Source organism: Pyrgilauda ruficollis, unplaced genomic scaffold, assembly GCF_017590135.1.
Source record: "Pyrgilauda ruficollis isolate IOZ18807 unplaced genomic scaffold, ASM1759013v1 scaffold105, whole genome shotgun sequence".
NCBI classification, from domain to species: Eukaryota; Metazoa; Chordata; class Aves; order Passeriformes; family Passeridae; genus Pyrgilauda; species Pyrgilauda ruficollis.
Genome location: NW_024508656.1, coordinates 939,380 through 958,622, shown reverse-complemented (window position 1 = coordinate 958,622; position 19,243 = coordinate 939,380). Strand labels below are relative to the sequence as shown.

General features: G+C 47.5%; 1 protein-coding gene across 1 annotated transcript in view; it reads right to left on the bottom strand.

Moving 5' to 3' along the window:
• Positions 1–1,441: 1,441 nt before the first annotated feature.
• CTNNA1 (catenin alpha 1) overlaps positions 1,442–19,243 on the bottom strand; it is a 115,982-nt gene continuing 98,180 nt past the window's right edge. The window contains exons 12-18 of the mRNA XM_041470035.1: positions 16,841–17,041; positions 15,644–15,795; positions 12,864–12,974; positions 11,210–11,391; positions 10,404–10,509; positions 5,028–5,162; positions 1,442–2,577 (exon numbers count right to left, since the gene is read on the bottom strand). Coding sequence (XP_041325969.1) covers positions 2,290–2,577; positions 5,028–5,162; positions 10,404–10,509; positions 11,210–11,391; positions 12,864–12,974; positions 15,644–15,795; positions 16,841–17,041 — 1,175 coding nt within the window. The 3' untranslated portion in view covers positions 1,442–2,289. The remainder of the gene's footprint in view (positions 2,578–5,027; positions 5,163–10,403; positions 10,510–11,209; positions 11,392–12,863; positions 12,975–15,643; positions 15,796–16,840; positions 17,042–19,243) is intronic.

The following is a 19,243-nucleotide window of genomic DNA, read 5'->3' as shown; positions in this document are numbered from 1 at the left end:
GCCGCTGCTCCAGCGCCGCTTTCACACGCAGGGGTGGAATTCCCTGACACGGGATCGGCGCTTTTGGGTTTTGAACTCCTGGGTCTTGGGCTGGTGCTGAACAACCCGGAGGTGCCGGAGGGACCAGGACCGGGGCTGGAGTCGCTCCGGGATGAGGAACTGCCCTGCCCCAGCTCGGGGCTCCCCTGCCCCGCTCCGGCCCCAGGATCCGCCGCTCCCCAGCCCCGGTGTCACCACCCCGTCCCCAGCTACTGAAATTGGGATTTAGTGACACAAAATCCCCCCTCTGCTAAGGGGAGAGGCGTTTTCTCCCCTCCGTCCGCTGCTGCACTCCCAAACGGAGCAACTAAGTGTTACACCAATAATGATTCACGTCGATGCCCTTCTCTGCTCCAAACCCAAACGCAATTCCCAGAGGAGCAATTCCTGGGTACAAAGAAAACGTGAGTTGAGGTTTTTCGGCCTCCTGTCCCCATGGCGTTCCTGCTGCTCCTGCACCCCCTGGGGCTGCAGCTCTCACCAGGGGAACCGCTTTTAATTTCTTGGTACTCAATGCTTGTAGCATAAATTAAACTAAGATGTGCTTAAAAGATAAGTAAGTGTAAATTTGTCTGAACGTCTTAATAAAGGTTATTTTTTAAAGCTCATTAATACATTGTATAGGGGGGAGGTATTGGATGTACTCCCTAGACAGCTCAGGGAATGTCACCTTTAAGACAATACCAGGAGAAAAACGCCCCATATTGTATAAATGTAGTTAATAATTTTCTCTAAAAGAAGACCTACAGCCTGTTAGCCCCCAAATGGCAGTGGAGCACAACTCCCCCTCCGAGCCTGTTTACATGTTACGGGTGTATGAAAATAGCCTATCAATCCAATGTTTAATAGCTGTACTCAAGAGGCTAAAATGCTTGAAAACATAATACATTTGGCAAAAATATCTCAAAAACTATTTACCTTAATTACGATCAGCATTACAGTAACATGACAACAATAACCTTAATACAGTAAATTATGAGCTGATTGAAATCAATAAAATTATAACATTTCAGTGCCAAGGTTCAGCTCTAAAATGGAGCTGCATCTTAGACACTGACTCCAGCCCAGGCTTTTCCAGCTCCACAGAACAGGCACGGTCGTGCTGCCCCGTGCAGGCACCGCTTCCCTGCACTCGACTCGACTGGGACGTGTGAAACACACTGAAATTCATAAAATTTAAATAAGACAGTGAAATTATACCTTGTAGCTATAGTTATCACAAATAATGTACAGTCTAAATTGCAGCCTGAGCAAACACGATTTCCTGGGTGCCTCTGGAAGCCCAAGGCGGGATGCAGAGCAATTATGAGGAATGAGCACAAAGCTGATTTGCATCTGAATAGCGGGGGGGGGCGATGGGCGGGCTGGGCCCGCTCCATTCACAGCACCACAATGCACCAGCTGGGAAAAGCAACTTTATTAGTGTCCCGCAGCAAAATACATTAGTAATTTGTAACCAGGCATTACAGTTCCCGTCCGTATCAAAGGGAGCGATCGGCCGCCCACACCGGGGAGCTTCCGCAGGGATCGGCCCCGGGAGCTCCTCCGGCAGCGGAGCCGCTCCGGAGGGAGCGGTGCCAGGAGCGCAAGGGAACCCCCGGAGGGCTCCGGGGCAGCCCAGGAAAAGCAGCACCACGGCCCCAGGGCACCACCCAGCCCAGCTCCCAACGCGATCCTCAGCAAAGCCCGGCCCAGGCACGGGTGTAGTGTTTTTCCAGCTGTTTTCCAGTTGTGCTCACACAGCCGGTGCCTGCTCAATATCAAACTCCTCTGAGCTTGCTCCCTCTCCACCCCCACAGCAGAGATACACTATCACATACAATACTTTTAATTAATTTTTTTTTTGAGTAAAAAATCTAATTTTTCTCTCTTGATCACCATGATAAACTGAGTCTCTGAGTAGCATGATCCAGTATTAGTGTTAACCGTTAGTGTTACTGTAAAATCCTCTTTGGTTATAGAATATTTCATTTAAAGCAAGATTATAAAAACAGTTTCCAGCTAGAAATCCACCCCTGTAATCTAAAAGCCATCTAAATTACCACACTTCTGCAGGCTGAAGAAATACTGATAGGACTTAGAAATTTAAGTATCTCCCCAGGTAATCTAAACAAAGTTATCAAAATTATATTAAGTAAATACATTTGGAGGAATAGTAAATTTTTGAAAAATCCTTAGGGTATTAAAAGTAGAGTTCTGGAAGTAGCAGTAGTGGGCTAGGGAAAAACACCCTCGAGCCAGAGCTCTCCTCTAGATACTCTCCATGGCCTTGAACTCGCTGAGGGCCTGCACGGGGTTCACGTGCTTCTTCTGGGATGCCCTCTTGATTTTTGTCTGGGTCTCGTCCTGTTTCTCCCTCTTGACCAGAGGTTTCTTCTCCGGAGCCTTCATCTTCCAGGAGACTGCCGGGAGGTTGAGGGAGGCCATGCCCTGGGACTTCTGGTACTTGGTGGATGCCACGTAGGAGGCCTTGACTGTCTGCACCACGGCATTCATCAGGTTCTTGGCTGCCTGGATCAGGGACATGGCACTGTCCACCTGCCAAGGGACACAGAGTTACACACCATGGAACCCTCAAACACAGTGTTCCACTGAGAGCACGACAGGCCTGGGGGTAAAACCATTTGAAAACCAATTTATATTTCTCCTCTGAAACCTGAGGCTCCCAGTTTGAGGCAGGATTTTTTTTGGATGCTCAGTGGTTACAAACCTGACTTGGACTTGTGCCACCAACACAGAAGCAGGGTTTGCCCCCTCTATGCATTTTCCGTATCAATGGCAATTGGAAACATTTGTATTCTGCCCTTTGCTTTTGTGACTAAGATTTAACAGTTGCTTATTCTCTAATAAGGTTAATAAAGCTGTAGTAATATCTTAATCACCGATAATAAATATTTAAATCGCCCTAGAATACTAAATTGTATTGGGAAAGAAGGAACACAACTGCATCACCAGCCAGGCCTGGAGCCTTTTCCCAGCTGGCTCCTGATTTACAAGAGCATCAAAACAAGGAAAAACATGAATTTGTCAAAGCTGTAGGGCACAGCGGGGACAAAGAGCTGAGACCAGGGCTGGGTGGAAGAGAGAGGGTACGAGCACTGTGGTGGCCTCAGCTGGGACCCCCTCCTCCAGGGGCCAGTGTCCTGCTCTGGGTGGGATCCCCAGCTTGTCAAGGCCAAATGGGATGGGACAGGGGTTTGATCTGGGGCAGGGCTTGGTTCTGGTGGCTTTTCTGGAGCACTGTCCCCTCCGTTCCACCCCACTGTGCCCCAAGTGCCACCATGGCACCTCAGATCCTTTGGCAAGCCCCTGTGCTCTGCCCTCGTCCTCATGAGCCTGGAAATCACTGTGCTGGAGTGTTTCCATGAATCCTCACAGCAGGAGGAATCATCAGACACCAGGAGAGCAGGGAGGTGCTTTTCTGAATGGCCTGTCAGACTCTGCAGGTGCCAGCTCTGCCTGCCTGAGCCCTGCTCTGCTCTCACAGCACTCTGGACAGAACCCTCCTTTCAGAGTGGTGATGCCTCTGGACTGGCTGAGGTCTTCATCTGATTATCCCATGGAGCTCAACACTGCTGCTGGCAGCCCTCAGCCCCAGTGGACAGGCTCGAGGAGAAGGGATAAAACTAGGAGATCAGACTACAGATGCCAGTCTGCTCTATCACTGATTTATGGCAGAGGGGATGTAAATCCTGGAGGCACTGAGTAACTGTAGTGAAGCCCTGGAGTACATATTGCTGCACAGTAACACATCTGCTTTGACAGCACCATGCCTTCAGCCTCCCAGGACATGAACAGCAGCACATCCCACCACAGCCCCTGGAGCTGCTCTGGGAGCTGGAAAGGCAGCAGGGGGGGCAGCACAGCCCATCATCCCCAGATGGGCTCAGCTTGTGCAGGGGTAACTATTCCTGACTGCTCCTGCTGCTGCTGCCCCAAAGCTCTCCTCCACAGCTCCCCCTGGTTTTTGGGCGAAATCTGTCCTACTAAGTTTAAGCAATTGAAATATCAAACAGGGTTTCACTGGAAAATATCAGTGGCAGAGGATGCCCAGGGAAGCTGTGGCTGCCCCTGGATACCTGGAAGTGTCCAAGGCCAGGCTAGACAGGGCTTGGAGCAGCCTGGGACAGTGGAAGGTGTCCCTGCCCATGGCATGGGGTGGCACTGGATGAGTTTTAAGGTCCCTTTCAACCCAAACTGTTCCATGATTCTGTGGTATCAAAATGGCAGAATGTGGGAAGTTTTTTTCCATTTGCTGATCAGGGAGCAATTCTGGACTATCCAAGGGCCAGTTCTGTCCCTTCTTCCAGCCTCCTTCCTCAGTCCTGACACAGCTGGGCAAAAGCACCAGAAGTGACCAAACGTGCCTATGCAGGGCAAGGAACAGTATGCCAGAAGAAATTAAGAATTTAGCTCCACTTCCCTCTCCCCAAATATGTCATACAGAATCCTCTTAGGAGGCAAGCATTTCATGAACTACAGTGAAAAAAATTATTTGCAAAGTAAGGGCTAGAATTAGGAAGCAAGCTGGCCTGGGCAGCTTCCAGCTGTCAGAAACCAGAGCAGCCACTAAAAATCCCAGCACTCTTCAGGGCACAGCCATCCTGAAATATTATACATCTCTGGAGTGTTGCAGGACCCCAGCATGTTCCAAGGCTGTGCAGAGACGTGGGGCAGGTTTGGCTGTGCTGATAAAGTGATTTAACCTCACTAAGAGTGAAAAGCAGTCTGGAAAAACAGATTACACAGAGGTGAAGTGAGTCTGTCTACAAACACTGTCGAGTAAGGAAATGTGAAGTCTGTATTTTCACAGCAAGAGTTCCTCCCCAGAACAGCGAGGCAGCAACACAAACTCTGCATCCATTAGAACTCGGAGTGCTCCAGCATCTCCAGTCTCTGTTCCGTGGGGTTTAACACAAAAGCTCAGCGTGGAATAACCATTCCCTGTGGGAGCAAAGCTGCCTGAGGCAGGCGTGTGCCATACTTACCCCAGAGACGACGAGCTCCCCGCCCAGGTTCTGCACCTCGGCCTTCACCTTGCTGCAGATGTTGAGCTGGTGGCAGTAGAGTGCGATGCGCTGCAGGTAGGCCAGCAGGTCCTGCTTGCACGCCGAGTCCGGGCACTGTGGGGCGACACGGGCACAGCTGGTCAGCAGCACCACGCTGGGGCAGGAGCCAGACACACCCCAGGCACCTCCCCTGGAGCAGGGGATGGGCCGGGACAGCACTGCCCTCCCTGCTGAGCCTGGGCTTTGGGACAGCTGAGCAGCCTGAGGGGCCTCTAAAACCCAGGGCCAGCACTGCACAGGCTCCTTCCACTGCCCTTCAGCAGCCCTCCCAGGGAGCAGGAAGAGGAAGAACAGAAGGAAGAAGAAGAGAAGGAGGACTATTTGCCCTCCCCAGAGCAGGTCTATCAGCTGTAAAAGGTCCTTCCTGTACTGCACGGGACACAGAAGCAATGGTCTGACACCCAAGATCCCAAGCTGCAAACAACTTACCAATTCCTCCCTCAGTCCTCAATCTTAAGTATTCCAAGCTTGAAAATGATAAACCCGACAGCGACTCAATTACATGCAGTAAACAGAGATTTTCCTGACTTCTGCTCCCATCTTGTAGCAGTGGGGAAAGCAGGTTCCTCACCAGGCACAAAATGACATTTTTAAGGTGCTTGCTGCAGCACTCATCCGTAAGAGAAATGTAACTTTTTCAGCTTTGCACACAAGGCTCTGCAGGAGTCCTCTGTGCAGTTTGGGAAGGTGGCATTTTCTGGGACAGAACCGAAGAATGAGCCATGGATGAGCCAGGCTCAGGCTGGATTTCCAGACCAGAGGGGAGCCCAGCTGAGGAGCGGCCACAGTCCAGAGCAGGCTCTGCATGACATAAAGGCTGTGGGAAGGGTTCTGCTGCTCTCACCATCCCTGCAGCCCCTTCAGCAGCAGCAGCAATGGGGTGCCAGCAGCAGGTCCCCCATGGACCACCTCAGCTGCAGGGGCAGCCCACGTGCTCACACCCACACACACCCCCTACTGGGTCACACCCCATGTTACTTAAGCCCTGCTCTGAACTCCAGAGAAGCATCACTTCTTGTACCCCACAGACAGCTCCTGTTCCATGGAAATGGCCATTCATCATCTCATCTTCCCACCCAGCATCCACAGGCCTCCTGGACAAAACCACCATCAGGCTCCCACTGATCCTCATCTCCTGCTGTAAAGCAGGCTGCACTGTGCCCAGCATTGTTTCAGCTGTAGCAGTGGAATACACCTGGCATTATCCAGGGACAGGACTACACCCTGCAGGGATCTCCAGCCTCTGGACAGCTGCACCCCATCCAGAGTGATTTAAGAGCTCTTTTTCACACATCCCTGTTCACAGTAAAATTCCATTTCACCTAAGACCCTGATCCTGTGCATTGGACCAACTGATGAAGATTCATAATGGACATGGCATGGCTGGAAGATTAATCTTCAATGTGGCACCACTTCATTACTTAATGCTTCACTCCAGCTGAGGGTTGTTGCATTGGCCATGCAGCCTCTCCTCCCCTTTGAGAGAAAGGTAAAAATCCCCTCCTGGCTGTGAGCAGCAGGCTCTGAGCCCTGATTCTTCCTGCAGACCTCATCTCCTTAGCTATGAGATGGAAGCAGATTTTTTTTTCCTTTTCTTTGTATAAAAGAGGAGCAGATTGTGGTGCACACGCAGGAATGTGCAAACAGGGTCCCACTCACATGGAGCATTTCCTTCCCAACAGCACTCAATCTGCCAGAACAGGCATTTCCCTCTGCAGTGAAGGTGAGTGCAGCTAACACATAGATTTGTTTTTCTCCAGGGCCAGAACAAGTGGCTTTTGCAAGGCAAAGTGGTCTCTGTGCTGAGCAGAGGTAACTCAGGTGCTGCAATGATGTGAACACAGAGCTCACACACACACACACACACACACAGGGGCACTGCACTGGGAGATCTGCATGGCTTTATGGGCATCTGACCCCACCAAGAGAAATAAAACCACCTTCTTAGTCCCAAGATGGAACACCCAAAGTAATTGCAACTCTCAACGTGGACACACAGCTTCCATCAGTGCAGTGAAGCCCTGCCTAACGAAGCAGCAAAGCTTGCAGGTTAATTTTTTAAGCTAATCAATATTAGTCAGCAGTACAAGATGTTTAAGAGCAAGTCCACAAATAGCCCTGGCCAAAGAGCTAATGAAAAGCCCAAATTACCATTTTGGAAACTGCTCTCCATCTCCCAAAGAGCTCATCTAACACAGCGAGTGAGCAGCACAGCAGTGCAGGGGCTCAAGGGCTGACAAATGCCCAGTACAGCACATCAGGGGATGGCTCAACAATTCCAGCTACTCTGTGGGGCTGTGAAACCCTTCAAGGAAAGACTCTCAAAGCAGGAGACTGCTGCACGTTCACCAACAGCTGAGGAAGGCAGCAAAACCTTCGTGGAATAGGAATCATCACTGGGCTGTGTACATTAATCCAGTCTGAGACGGAAACCCAGATCCTCTCCTGTGTGTGCTATTTCTGCAGGCAGGATCGAGGACTCAGCTCAAAGACAGATGAGGTTTAAATGAAGATGTAACATGAGATGAAAAAGAACATCAACAAAAGGCATTGCGGGTGCCTGCAGGAGCCCTGTCCTTTCCTAGGCAGGAGCACTCGGGTAAAAATCAAAAAACCCAAAAGGCAACAATTTGAACACTGGTCAAGAATGATGACATTACTGGACACACAGCCACAACCCCCATCTGCAGAGATGGATGGGTTCCCACAGACACAGCCCATGGGAGCATTCCCACAGCACAGCCCAGCAGGGAGTGCAGTGCCGATGGAAATGAACGTCTTGGGGGACACCCCACCTTCCCAAAGCCCCCAACCTGAGCTGCTGTCACAGACTCGGGGAAGGTTACTGGCAAAAGCTAAGCTGGCTGCTCCAGGTCAAATCCAGGCTCCATCCTGGACGCAGCAAACACCCCCCACTTTCAGTTTCTGCCACCCCAGCTGAGCCTGCAGAGAAGCAGAATCACCATTTTCTCTGTTTTTGCAGAGAAAAGGGGCAGGGGAAGACAGCAGAGCCCTGGTGGTGTGTGCTGATGGACACAGCCCATCCCCAGTGGCTGCAGGGGAAAGCCAGCAACCCCAGAGCTTCTTCCTCTCACTGACTCTCCCTTTGGGAATGGGCCCTGCTGCATCAGGAATTCCCAAAAAATGCTCCTCAGCCCTGGGTGCCCGCTGGGCCCAGCAGGAGCTGCCAGCAGCTGTTTTGGGGAAGCAGCTCCCTGGGAAGATGGGCACTGACTATGTGTGCCAGCAGCTGCCACCAGCCTGTGCCCAGGCTCCCCACCCCAAGCCCCCCAGCAGGGACAGTCTCCCCAGCACGAGGCTGCTGGAGCCTTTCACTGGGAAGTGGGGCAACCTCACCCTCACCCCCAGCTGCTTCTCACTGGGTGATCAGAACTCATGTAACCTCGGCCTCCCACCACTAGAAAAGGAAAAAAGGAACAGAAAGTTCCTCTGGCTTTGTAGGTGTTCTGACATTGAAAAAATAAACAATAGAGAGAACCCTTGCTGCAAATCATTGTCATCTGTGTTGTGCTCATAACTGCTTCATATTCCCCTGTTCCCAGCAAGCAGCAGCTGCTTGGAGTGAGGGATGGAAACCTCGGGGAGAACCTGCAGCTGATGGCAGAACTCTTCCCAACAGACAGGGAATTCCTGGGACAGCAGCTCTTGGAGCTCCAGAGAGTGTGCTGCAGAAGGGCCTGATGGCAGAGCTGGAGCTGCTGGCACACTGACACAAGGGGTCACAGCTCTGGTGTCACCCAGCCCACAGGACACAGCCCCTCCGTGTGCTCCCTCCAGGGCAGGGACAGCAGGAACCAGGAGCTGTTCCTGCTCTGTAGCTGTCACACTGCTCCACATTAACATGTTTCTAAAGAGTATGGAAGCACATCTAATGAAATATGCAGGCTCAAAGTATTAGCAGAGTATGGAGTCAGGAAAAAGCTATATTCTTGTCAAAATGACTAACTGTACAATGCTGCTCATATTTATCTTCAAACATGTGCTTAATCTGTTACATTTTTAAGGACCTTACTGCTACTGAAAGTAGTTTTCTTTTATATTTTGAAATGGCTTGGTACAGAAAACCATATACCAACTTTGCATAAAACATGTGAATTAAAAAAAAAAAAAGGAAAAAAGAAAAAGGCATTGTAAACCTTCAGCACAAGCTCCCTTGAGACCTTGAACACAAACTGCTCCTTGCTTCATTTACCTACACCAGCAGCACACCTGGTTCTTGCAGAAACAAGGCTGTCAAAGTGCTGTAGCAAGGAAAGCCATTTTAAAAAACACTTATCAAATTTATCTCCCCACTGAACATTTCTCACTGCATCATTAATAAAGGAGGGTGTAGACAAGCACCTCTGAATGCAACATTAAGAGAGAATCCTGCACTGCAATGATTTACTTTCAAAGTAAATCCCTCCTAGCACCAGGAAACTGACACTGGTTCAGTTAAAACCTTGCAGTACAAATCTCCATCCTGAAAAGGCCTGGAAAGCAAGTGACAACTGAGAAAACAAAGTTTAGTCCATGATCTCAGACTTAACCTCCCTGTATTTCCAGAGTCTCTCTTGAAGGTGGAATAGTATTACTAATGTTGATGTTTCCCTGCTATTTGGGTGTGGGCTGAGGCCAAAGGTGCTCTTGCTTGGCCCAGTTTCTAAGTGGCTTAGGACAGGCATTGCATAAATAAATCTCTGAGCTGGCCATGCTCGTTGAATCCTGTAAGAATTCCTTCCCAACACTGGGACAGCTCAGCCACGCTTGGGTCACTGCAGGCCTTGCTCCAAGCCTTTATCAGCTCTGACTGGACAGTGAAAAAACACCACAGAGCTCTGACACCCTCCCCACTCAGTCTGTGGAACATCTGAAAATTGTTGATCTTACAAAGCTGCCTCAAACCCAGCATTAAAGGTTGTGCAAGAGGCCAGGCGCCATTGTGCAAGCGCAGGTCCTGCAGTCTGCTTTGGGAAGCACCAGGAGTGCTCTGGGTGTGACATGAGCCCAGCCTGGGTCCTGCTCAGCACTGGCAGTGCCCTGCTCTACGTGACCTGAAGCAGGGCTGGCACAAAATGCCAGGTGCCTGATTCCAGCCAAGGAGCTGCTGTGTCACTGCTCAGGGAGGCAGGAGAGCAGCTGGAAAGAACAGAAAGAACAGAATTTTCTAGCAGCAGATCTGGAAAATGAGTTAAAACACCCCAAAAGCAAGCACATTTTCATCTGTTCATCATGCCTGCAGTACTGAAAGAACTCTTGCTCCTTGGTGCTGGAGGCTCCAAGAATGTGACTTACGTGGTCAGCAATGGTCCGGCCCAGCTTGTCCATCCTGGACCCGGCCTCTGCGATCTTCTTGGCTGCACTGATCACATCTGACGTGTTCTTCAGAGGACCTTTCCCCCTGCAAAACAGAGCAGACGCTCCCTCCTAGCACCAGGAAACCACAGCAGTGAATTGTGTCCCTTTTCTCATTCTGTTCCACACTGTGCTGGCAGTGACTCCTCACCCAAAGGGCAGGAGAAGGCCGGTGCAGCCATTACAGCACCTTCATTTTCAAGAGTTACCCACATCTTAAATTTTACTGCTTTGAACAGCTTAATGATGATAAGAGATAACATTTTAGAAGACGGATTTGCAATTTTTATGGAATGGAACATGAAGTTTAAAAAACAGTGTTATATAAAATCTGGTAAATTAATTTCAAAAGGCATCAAAAACCCTCTCTTTCCTCTGCAAATAACTGTACTAGGAACTATTTTTGCAGATATGGCAATATTGAGAAGCCCATTGAATTTAATGCTGTAAAGAAGTGAGCAAATATATATATATATATATATTCCTGGGACAAGAATCACCCTTAAGAAAGAAAGAAAGAAAGAAAGACAGTCAATAACTGCTGTGTATCTATAGATCAATTTAAACAGTTATTACCACCCAGCCACTGCACAATAATGCATCTCCCCAGTTAATATGCAGCTGGAACAGGGCACCATTTAAAAGAAATTATAAGAAGTGAGTCTCTTAGGAGAACTTGTACCGTGTCTCATTGAAAGCCCAGCAGCCCAGGCAGCTCGGAGCAAGCACAAATTAAAAAGCCTCACCTGGTGAAGTCTGTCATTTCCATCATGATCATACACATCTGTTTGGCCAGGACAATGATGTCATTGCCACTGTCATCCCATTTTGACACTTCAGCATCCAATTTACTCTTTTCCTCCTGGAAGCTGGCAACCTGCTCAGCAATCTTGGCTTTCTGCTCTTGAGGGAGCTGAGCCATGATAGCCTGGAAGAGAAGTTTTCTCACATGGCCTCCTGCTGCCTTGTAGAGGCTTTTTGAAACATTTCACTAATAACCAATTTCAGTCATGTAGATGGGGGATAAAACTTTAATAGCAATCCTCTACCTAGAGGCTTTACAGAGCCATTTGCTTCCATTTTGAATCAAAGTTTATACTCTTTTTAAAGAAAAAGTGCCCAGAAAGACAAGTTGACACTTAAAATATGGCCCTTTGCATGATAAAACTGTTAAGACTCCAAACAGATTTGCCACATATTACCACCCCTGAAAATAAAACCGCATGAAGAAGGAGGACTTGTCTTTTGCAGAAAATGTCAACATTTTAAAATTAAGTTCCACTTGGGTATTGAGGATAATAAGAAATATTACCAGTCTCTTCCCTGCAAAAAGCTAGCTGTACTCTTTTGAAACATGTCTGCTGAGGAAAGAGTAAGTGAAAATAAAGAGTACGTGCTTACTCCCAAATAAAATCTCTCAGACTGGGTTTATAGCCTGTGTAAGACTCCACGGCCTTGCCTTCATAAATACTGGGAGCACAGATGCCTCCACGAGCAGGCAAAAAGGAGCCTTTGGTACTAAAAATCCTTTGGCAGCAGCTGTGCTAAGAGGTAAATGAGCAATGTCTGCATTTAAATAGAAGGGGGCGAGGGTCCAAGCATAGAAAGTGCTTGTGCAAAGGAGGGGAGCATAAAAATACTCCCAGCTGGTGTAATTCCCAAGCCAACGTGGCCCAGGTTTGATAAATAAGGTCTGGCTACTTCTTGCCTGGCCGGAAGAGCCTCCACAAAAAATCTGCCATGGCAGTTTCCCAAGAGTGTAAATTGTTATCGATCCAGAGGGGCCGTGTCAAATAAAAGCAATAGGTAAGGCCTGGTCTTCCTTCAATGCAGTGATTTTAGGGTTTCACCTCTTAATGATTATATATTGCCTATCAATGCTTTCATTTTTGAGTCACAGGAAATGCAGTTAGCTGAAATTATTTCACTTCTGAGTTCCTCTCAATGTTGTCTTGATAAATGCTCAGTGACCAAACACACACCAGCGCATGTGTGAAAAGACATTTTGGGAAGATTTTTTTCTCATTAAGTTAATGTTTGTCTGTTGAAAATAACATTAATTCAACGGAGTGATCTGCCCTGTACCTCCCTGCAGAAGCTGACCCCACTACAATGTCTGTGATACCAAAATGTGATGTAGTTTCTTGGCCCTAAAAGGATTTTGATCTTTCAGAATACCCAAAATACCCAAAATAAACCACAGATGTTTCTCACATCTATCAGACCAACTACATTTCACTCAACCTCCTTTTCAGAAGAATGCTGGAAACAAAAAATGCAAGTTTTCTGATCCAGCATTTTTATCACCACCCCCCCAAATTTAACCTAGGTTTTCAACGCAAGCTGAAGTGTGTCTTGAAGGCAGGTCCCACTTTGACAAAGCTGAGGTTTGTGCCTTACCCTTGCACTCTGTCCAGCAATGAGCTGATCATCCTCAGTCTGGATGCTGGTTCTGCTCCGGACGTCGAAATCCTCAGTCTCAAAGTCAGAATCATCCAGCTCTTCAGGAGTCTGAGGAAAAAGCATTCACGCAGAGTCAAACTACAGATTTCATGGCTCTGAAAACCAACAAGAATATTACTTTTCAAGCAGAAAGAATGGAAATCAGTGGAGGTAAAAATTATTCCATGTTTTCAACAAAAAGGTAAATACAGGGACTGTATCCAGCTCTTAACACGTGTGATTTTATGTGCTTGACTGCTCCTGTTAAACACCATAGGGATCCCCAGAATCACACAGCAGTAACTGAACAGCTGAGATTTGTTAGGACATTGATGCACTCAGCATCTGAAAGACAGAAAAAAGTTCTTGGAAAGTGAACAGTGCTTTTGCAAGTTGATTAAATGTAAAAGCTTCACTCGAGATTCTGAAGCTGGAATTACACACAGCTCTAAGGGCTGGTTCAGAAGCACAGACAGTGTCTTCAGCACAATTATGAATCAAAGCATTGACTAAATTAACAACAGATAAAATATCTCAAAATTTATCCTTATCCCTCAGGAAAAGCTGAAAATTTTCAGCTAGTAAGGGCCAGCTTTTATGCTGTAGGCTAAACACATCTGACCTAGTTCCTGCTTGCCTAGGATTTATTTTTGCTACTGCCAGGCTGTAGCTGGCAAACTTTTTATAAAGCCTAAGTTTAAACAGCATGTTTGTCAAAATACTACACCTTTGCTAAAGTGGCACTTCATGACAATTCTCCAGAGCTGGGTCAACAAAGAACTTCACTGATAAATGCAATAAATTGTGATTAACAGATAAGATGCAAATAAAGTCCCTGTTCTTTAGATTTTTTTCCCTATGATTTGAATTTCACAGACTTGTCCTCCACTACAGACACTTTGTGATACAGTGAAAATAGAGATGGACATGCAAAATGATTGCCAAAAAGCAAAGGTGAATAGGGTGACAATCAGGACTTTGAATTTTCATTCAGAATTAATACTTTGGGTATTTCATTCTCCTCTCCAGGCCCTGGAGAACAAGGCATATCCACAACATCAGTGGAGGGACACACACTAAGAAGTAGCTCAGTGTATCAATGTTTTTAAAAAATGAAAAAGCATACAGAAAACAGTTCTGCTGTACATGATTCTGTCTGTGACTCCTCTCTGCCCATTCCTCCCAAAGCCCAGGGACACACAAAGTGTAACTCTGCCTTTTAAGTGCCACCAAGGGCAGAAACTCCTCTGGGGTGATGAGTCTGGGCAGCAGGGAGGGGGAAGGGCTTCTCTTCAATAAATACAGACATAGTAAGATGGTAGTTTTGAAAATACCCTGCATAAACACAAAAATGAGGTGTTGCAGTGGCTTTTCCTGCTGGTCCCTGTAAAGAGCAAGAGCCTTCTGGACAGAGCTGAAGTGAATAAGCCCCTGTGAGCAGGGTTACATCAAGCCCTGGGGAGATTTGGATGCCTCTTTTATCCCAAAATAAACTCTCTGGATGACAAGTGCTAATATTTTAACTTCCTTCTAGGTGGCTGTTGTGTGGCCAGGGAGCTGCTATTGGCTGCTGGCAGTGGAGTTGTGGCTCCCTGGCCCCAGAGGGTGGCACGGGGCAAATGTCAGCATTCCTAGCACTGCCAGCCTGAATAATTGTTGCCCACTGGGACTGGCAGCCCACACCCCTGTCCTTAAGTAACAAGGGCATCAGGAGGTGGGGGGGAATCACATCCTCTGTCTGCATAGCAGGAAGGCTTTGATATCCTCAACTACCACTGGCTGTCTAAAAATCCTGAGCTTGTCTGAAAAAAATTCCATGGGGAGCACAGATGCGGTTGCCAGCTTTTCTCCTGGTTTCCCATCTGATCCTTTGCTTTAAGCAGCAAACATGGAAGATGCCACTGCAATGGTTACTGTAATCACATATCTTCTGGGACTGTACATTCTTGGTTTACTGACCACCAAGCTGCATCTGCCATGGTCACTCTCTGAAAGACCAAGGCAGTTTCTCAGAGTCAAAGGATACAAGGAAAAGAAGAAAAAAACAATAAACCCCCTGTATTTGTCTTCACTATGGCTCCTTCCCATTTTTGCCCCAGTAAGATCCAAGAAATAGGTCCATGGATCAGATGCAACCAGAACTTCTTTTTCTGCATCCCTACAACCATCTGTGACCTTCTGTATCTGGCCTACCAGAAATTAGGGCTCCCAAGTCACACCCACTGCAAGCACACAGGAGTCAAGGCCTCTGTGAGCTGCCCCTGTTTACCTAGGTTAGCCAATTAACAAATTACATGCTCTAGAACTACAGACCAAACTCATCTCAGCTTCCTTTTGACTAACTAACATTAATTCTCAAAATTTACTTAATGAAGAGCCATTAGGTTTTATTTCTAAGCTCTCAAACCATCAACAAGCATCTATGGTTCTGAATTAATTTGCTGTTGTTAACTGAAAGGTCACTGATTTTAGCACATTAACGAGCCAGGCATTACCATGAGACAAAAGATGCATGAAGGGTATTTAGCATCACAACTCAGGCAATCATCGATGCTCAGATCTGGTTAATGAATCTGAATCCAAACGCACTACTCAAGTGCTCCACAGCGATTAGCACATTTTAAGACTCTGAATGTTAATAGGAGCTAAATGAAAATTTTCTCCTGTCTGCTCTCCATTATCCTGATGGCTGTCAGTCGAACAGAGGCAGGGAAAGCTGTCGGAGAAGTTGTGCTTACCCGGATCATGAGCACGGCTTTCCTGATGTCGCGGATGCCGTCGTACACCAGCCGGGAGGCGTCGATGAACTCGTTCTCGTCCATGGGCTGGGCAGGGTCGGAGCTCAGCGCTTCCACTGCCGCTTCCACCTGCTCCGTGAAGCGCGGCATGACTGCACCCAGAGCACAAAGCTGGTCAGTCCCACCCGAGCCACTCTCTGCTTCCCACTCCTGCCTTGCTCTTGACTGTCCTGGAAGGTGTGTGGTCCTTCCACTGAAATCACAACGTTTAGTATAGGAGGTGAAGTTTCAATCCAGCCCCTTTTCTGCTTATGCTTCTGCTCTTTGGTGTTTTCCCCTTGGACGGTGAAGTTTATCACACCTTCTAATGGACAAGGAGAAAACACCTGGGGAAGCCCCTAGGAACTATGGGATAACATATCAATTGTTTGTTTGATGTCCCCTGCAAATGTACATCATTTTTTGGGGGGGAAAGAAATCGTGCTACCATCAGGAAATTCAAGTTTAAGAAGCACTGGAAGGGGGCAGGTTGTACTGCTGCATTTCAGTGACTCATGGTGCCCCAGGAAGAAAATGCCAGAACCAGTTAGAGTCTGCTGTGTCTTCAGTGTCACCCTTGATTCTTCATCAAAGTAATTAAAGCAAAACCAGCAATGAGTGGCTGGCACTGAAGCAGCCAGAATCACCCCTCACCCTTATGGATGTCACCAGTAGTTCACAGGGAACACCCTGATTTGGTGTTTATGTGTGGGGCACTACAACCTACAATGCTCTTTCAAAAGCTGTAAACACACTTTACAAAATTTACCCTAATTATTACCCTAAATTTATTCTGCTGGGGAAATGTGATCTTCTTTCTGGACTGTGAACAGCTGCAGTGCAATAATCCAAGATGAGCACAGCACAACTTCCAAGCATTCACTCACGCCTGGGACTCATTCCCGGTGTTTTGGTTCCCACAGCCCAGTCCATGACAGTGAGCACACTCAGGGACACCTTGTGCACAGCTGAGCTTTGAGCCAGTCAACACAGCAAAATCACACTTCTCACTTTGCAACAGTTTTGCAAACAACTCCCACTAAATTGCATTGCAGCAAATTGAGTCTTTAACAGATTTCACAGGTACACGGGTACCCAGCTGTCCACAAGCTTTCAAGCAACATCAATTCAGGGCTCCTGGGAGTGAGTGACCCTTACCTGTGTTGGACAGTAACTTGGTTGCCTCCAGCACCTTCTCAGTGTACACTCCGGGTTCGTAGTTGTCCATCTCCGAGGTGACCACGTGAATGACCCGAGCGGCGCGGCCCCGGATTGCGCCGGCCGTGCGGTCTAAGCCGTCCACATCTTTTTCTTGGAGAGCGATGACACATTTGTTTACATCTTCTAAAATGTGATTCTCTGGAGGTAAAAGAAGGAGGATTTAGATGGTAATGTCTCTTCTGTCACAGTCATCAGCGTGGTAATTGCTCAGGGTGGGACCTGCTCTACAGAAGCCCCATGGAGATGCTGTCAAGCATTAATGTGAAGGTCACTACAACCAGCAAAGAGCTGCCCTTCCACAGGAGGTGTCAAAAAACCATCAATCCATTCACCAATTGGCCTCCACACGTCCTGCCCCTGTTTGTACTCGATTTTACCAACAGGAAAGCTGAGTTCTGCTGAGTTCTCCCCTGGTTTCTTTCTATATTTCTCCCCTGGACTGCCCCAGCCCTTATTTCAAATACCTGCAAACCACTCCCCTGCCAGTGCACGTGGGGTGATGGGCACCTCCCCAGCACCACACCTACTCCCCTCAACACTCCAACAGACACTTGGTGCATGTTTCCAGCTTCCTCCAGAGTGTTTTCCTACAGCCACACACATTCCATCAGAGCACATTATACTGTCAGTCGCCCATTCCCATCTGACACATAATGTATGCAGTGAATAATGTGGAAAGCATTCTAACCACACAGCACTCACTGACTCTTCAGAAAACAAATAAAAAAATAAAGGCAAGGCCTCTGTTTGCAATTAGCTTTTTAAATATACATTTTCTGGTTTTGTAAAGAGATATTTCCCTATTCATAGAGTCCAAGAAGCCCAAAATGGGAAAAACCGTCTAAGAGATTTCTGAACATGCATAAAGAAATTGGGATCCTTATTTGGGAAAACCTACCCTGAAGATCTCCCAAACTGTTATTAGAGACTTCCAAACTCTGCTACAGAACTCTTTAATGTACCAGGACTAATGTTTTGGTATCATCATCCAACACCAGCATTTGGGCTGCTTGGTAAGAAACCAACTTCGAAACATTTCTGCTCTGTCACTTAAAATAGTTTCCAGTGTTAATTGCCATTGACTTAATCTTTCTACACTGCCAACCCATGCAAGTGGCTTTTATTCCCTCTGCAGGTAGTAAAAGAGTAATTTTGCAAGAGTTTGTAGAGACAAGAAGCTCATAGTGTTGGCTGGGAGAGGATTTGGAGGAACTGCCTGAAAGGATTGCTGTGGGAAGTTACGCCTGATTTACATAAAATTAACACAGCCAGGTGCAATATTGCGAGACTTCAGTAAGTAACCTGGGCAAAAATTACACTTGTGAAATCCCTCCGAAGCAACTCAGCCTGAGCAGGTTCAGCTGAGGGCAGAATGTGGCCCTGAGAGAGCAAAGAGCAGGTTCATTAGTGATTTGACAAGTCAGTGAGCAGGCACAGGAGCCACAGCGAGCACAGAGGGTAGTTAAAGAAGAGACAGCCCTGGGAGCTGCAAGAGCCCAAAGAAAAAGCTTCGGCGCCAGGCCAAAACACAGACTGTTTATTGCTTCAATTCCTAAATGAATAAATTAAGCCACAGACCATTTAAAAGCCTCTTTGGATTATCCGAACTTTAATAAAAGGCATGGACAAAATGAAGGTGAATATTTAAATGTCTGCCGATCATTTAATGCCTTTTGCAGATGTGAAGTGGCCAGAAAGTCCCTTCTAGAGGGAGATAACCCACAGGGCAGCTTGCAAAGGGCCCAGGGAAGTGCAGGACTGTCAGGTGTATCTGCTCTGGAGATATTCTCCAGCTGGATAATAACAGATAGATCTGACACTGTGCTGAGTCCTTGTAAATACACCCAGTGCTCCCCATCCTACTGGCACACAGAGCATGGGTTCCCCACCAGCACCTCTGGAGATGGGAGAAGGCTGTCCCACATCCAAACCCCCCTGTCCTCCTGCTGAGCAGAGAAACATCCCACAGAAACACAACACAGCACAGGCAACAGCAAAGGGATCTTGTCCCACCAAAATAGCTACAGAGAAAATGATGTGGTTGGGCAACAAGGTAAAAGGAAAGATATTTTTTCCATAGAAATGATTTTTAGACCAAACAAGGAAATACATTAAACTGTGAAAAGCTACAGAATAAAAAGTCACCCACGACTGTCAATCCTCAGTCCACACCCACCAAACACCTTCCACCTCCACCCACCTCCACATTAAAGGGATGAAGCAATGCTTTTCCAGACAACCCCAGCTGCCTGTGAGGGAGTCTGAGGGCTACAGGAGATCAAAATCAAAGAGCAACAGTCAGGAAATGAAGCCACAGATTCATAAACACAACTGTGCTTC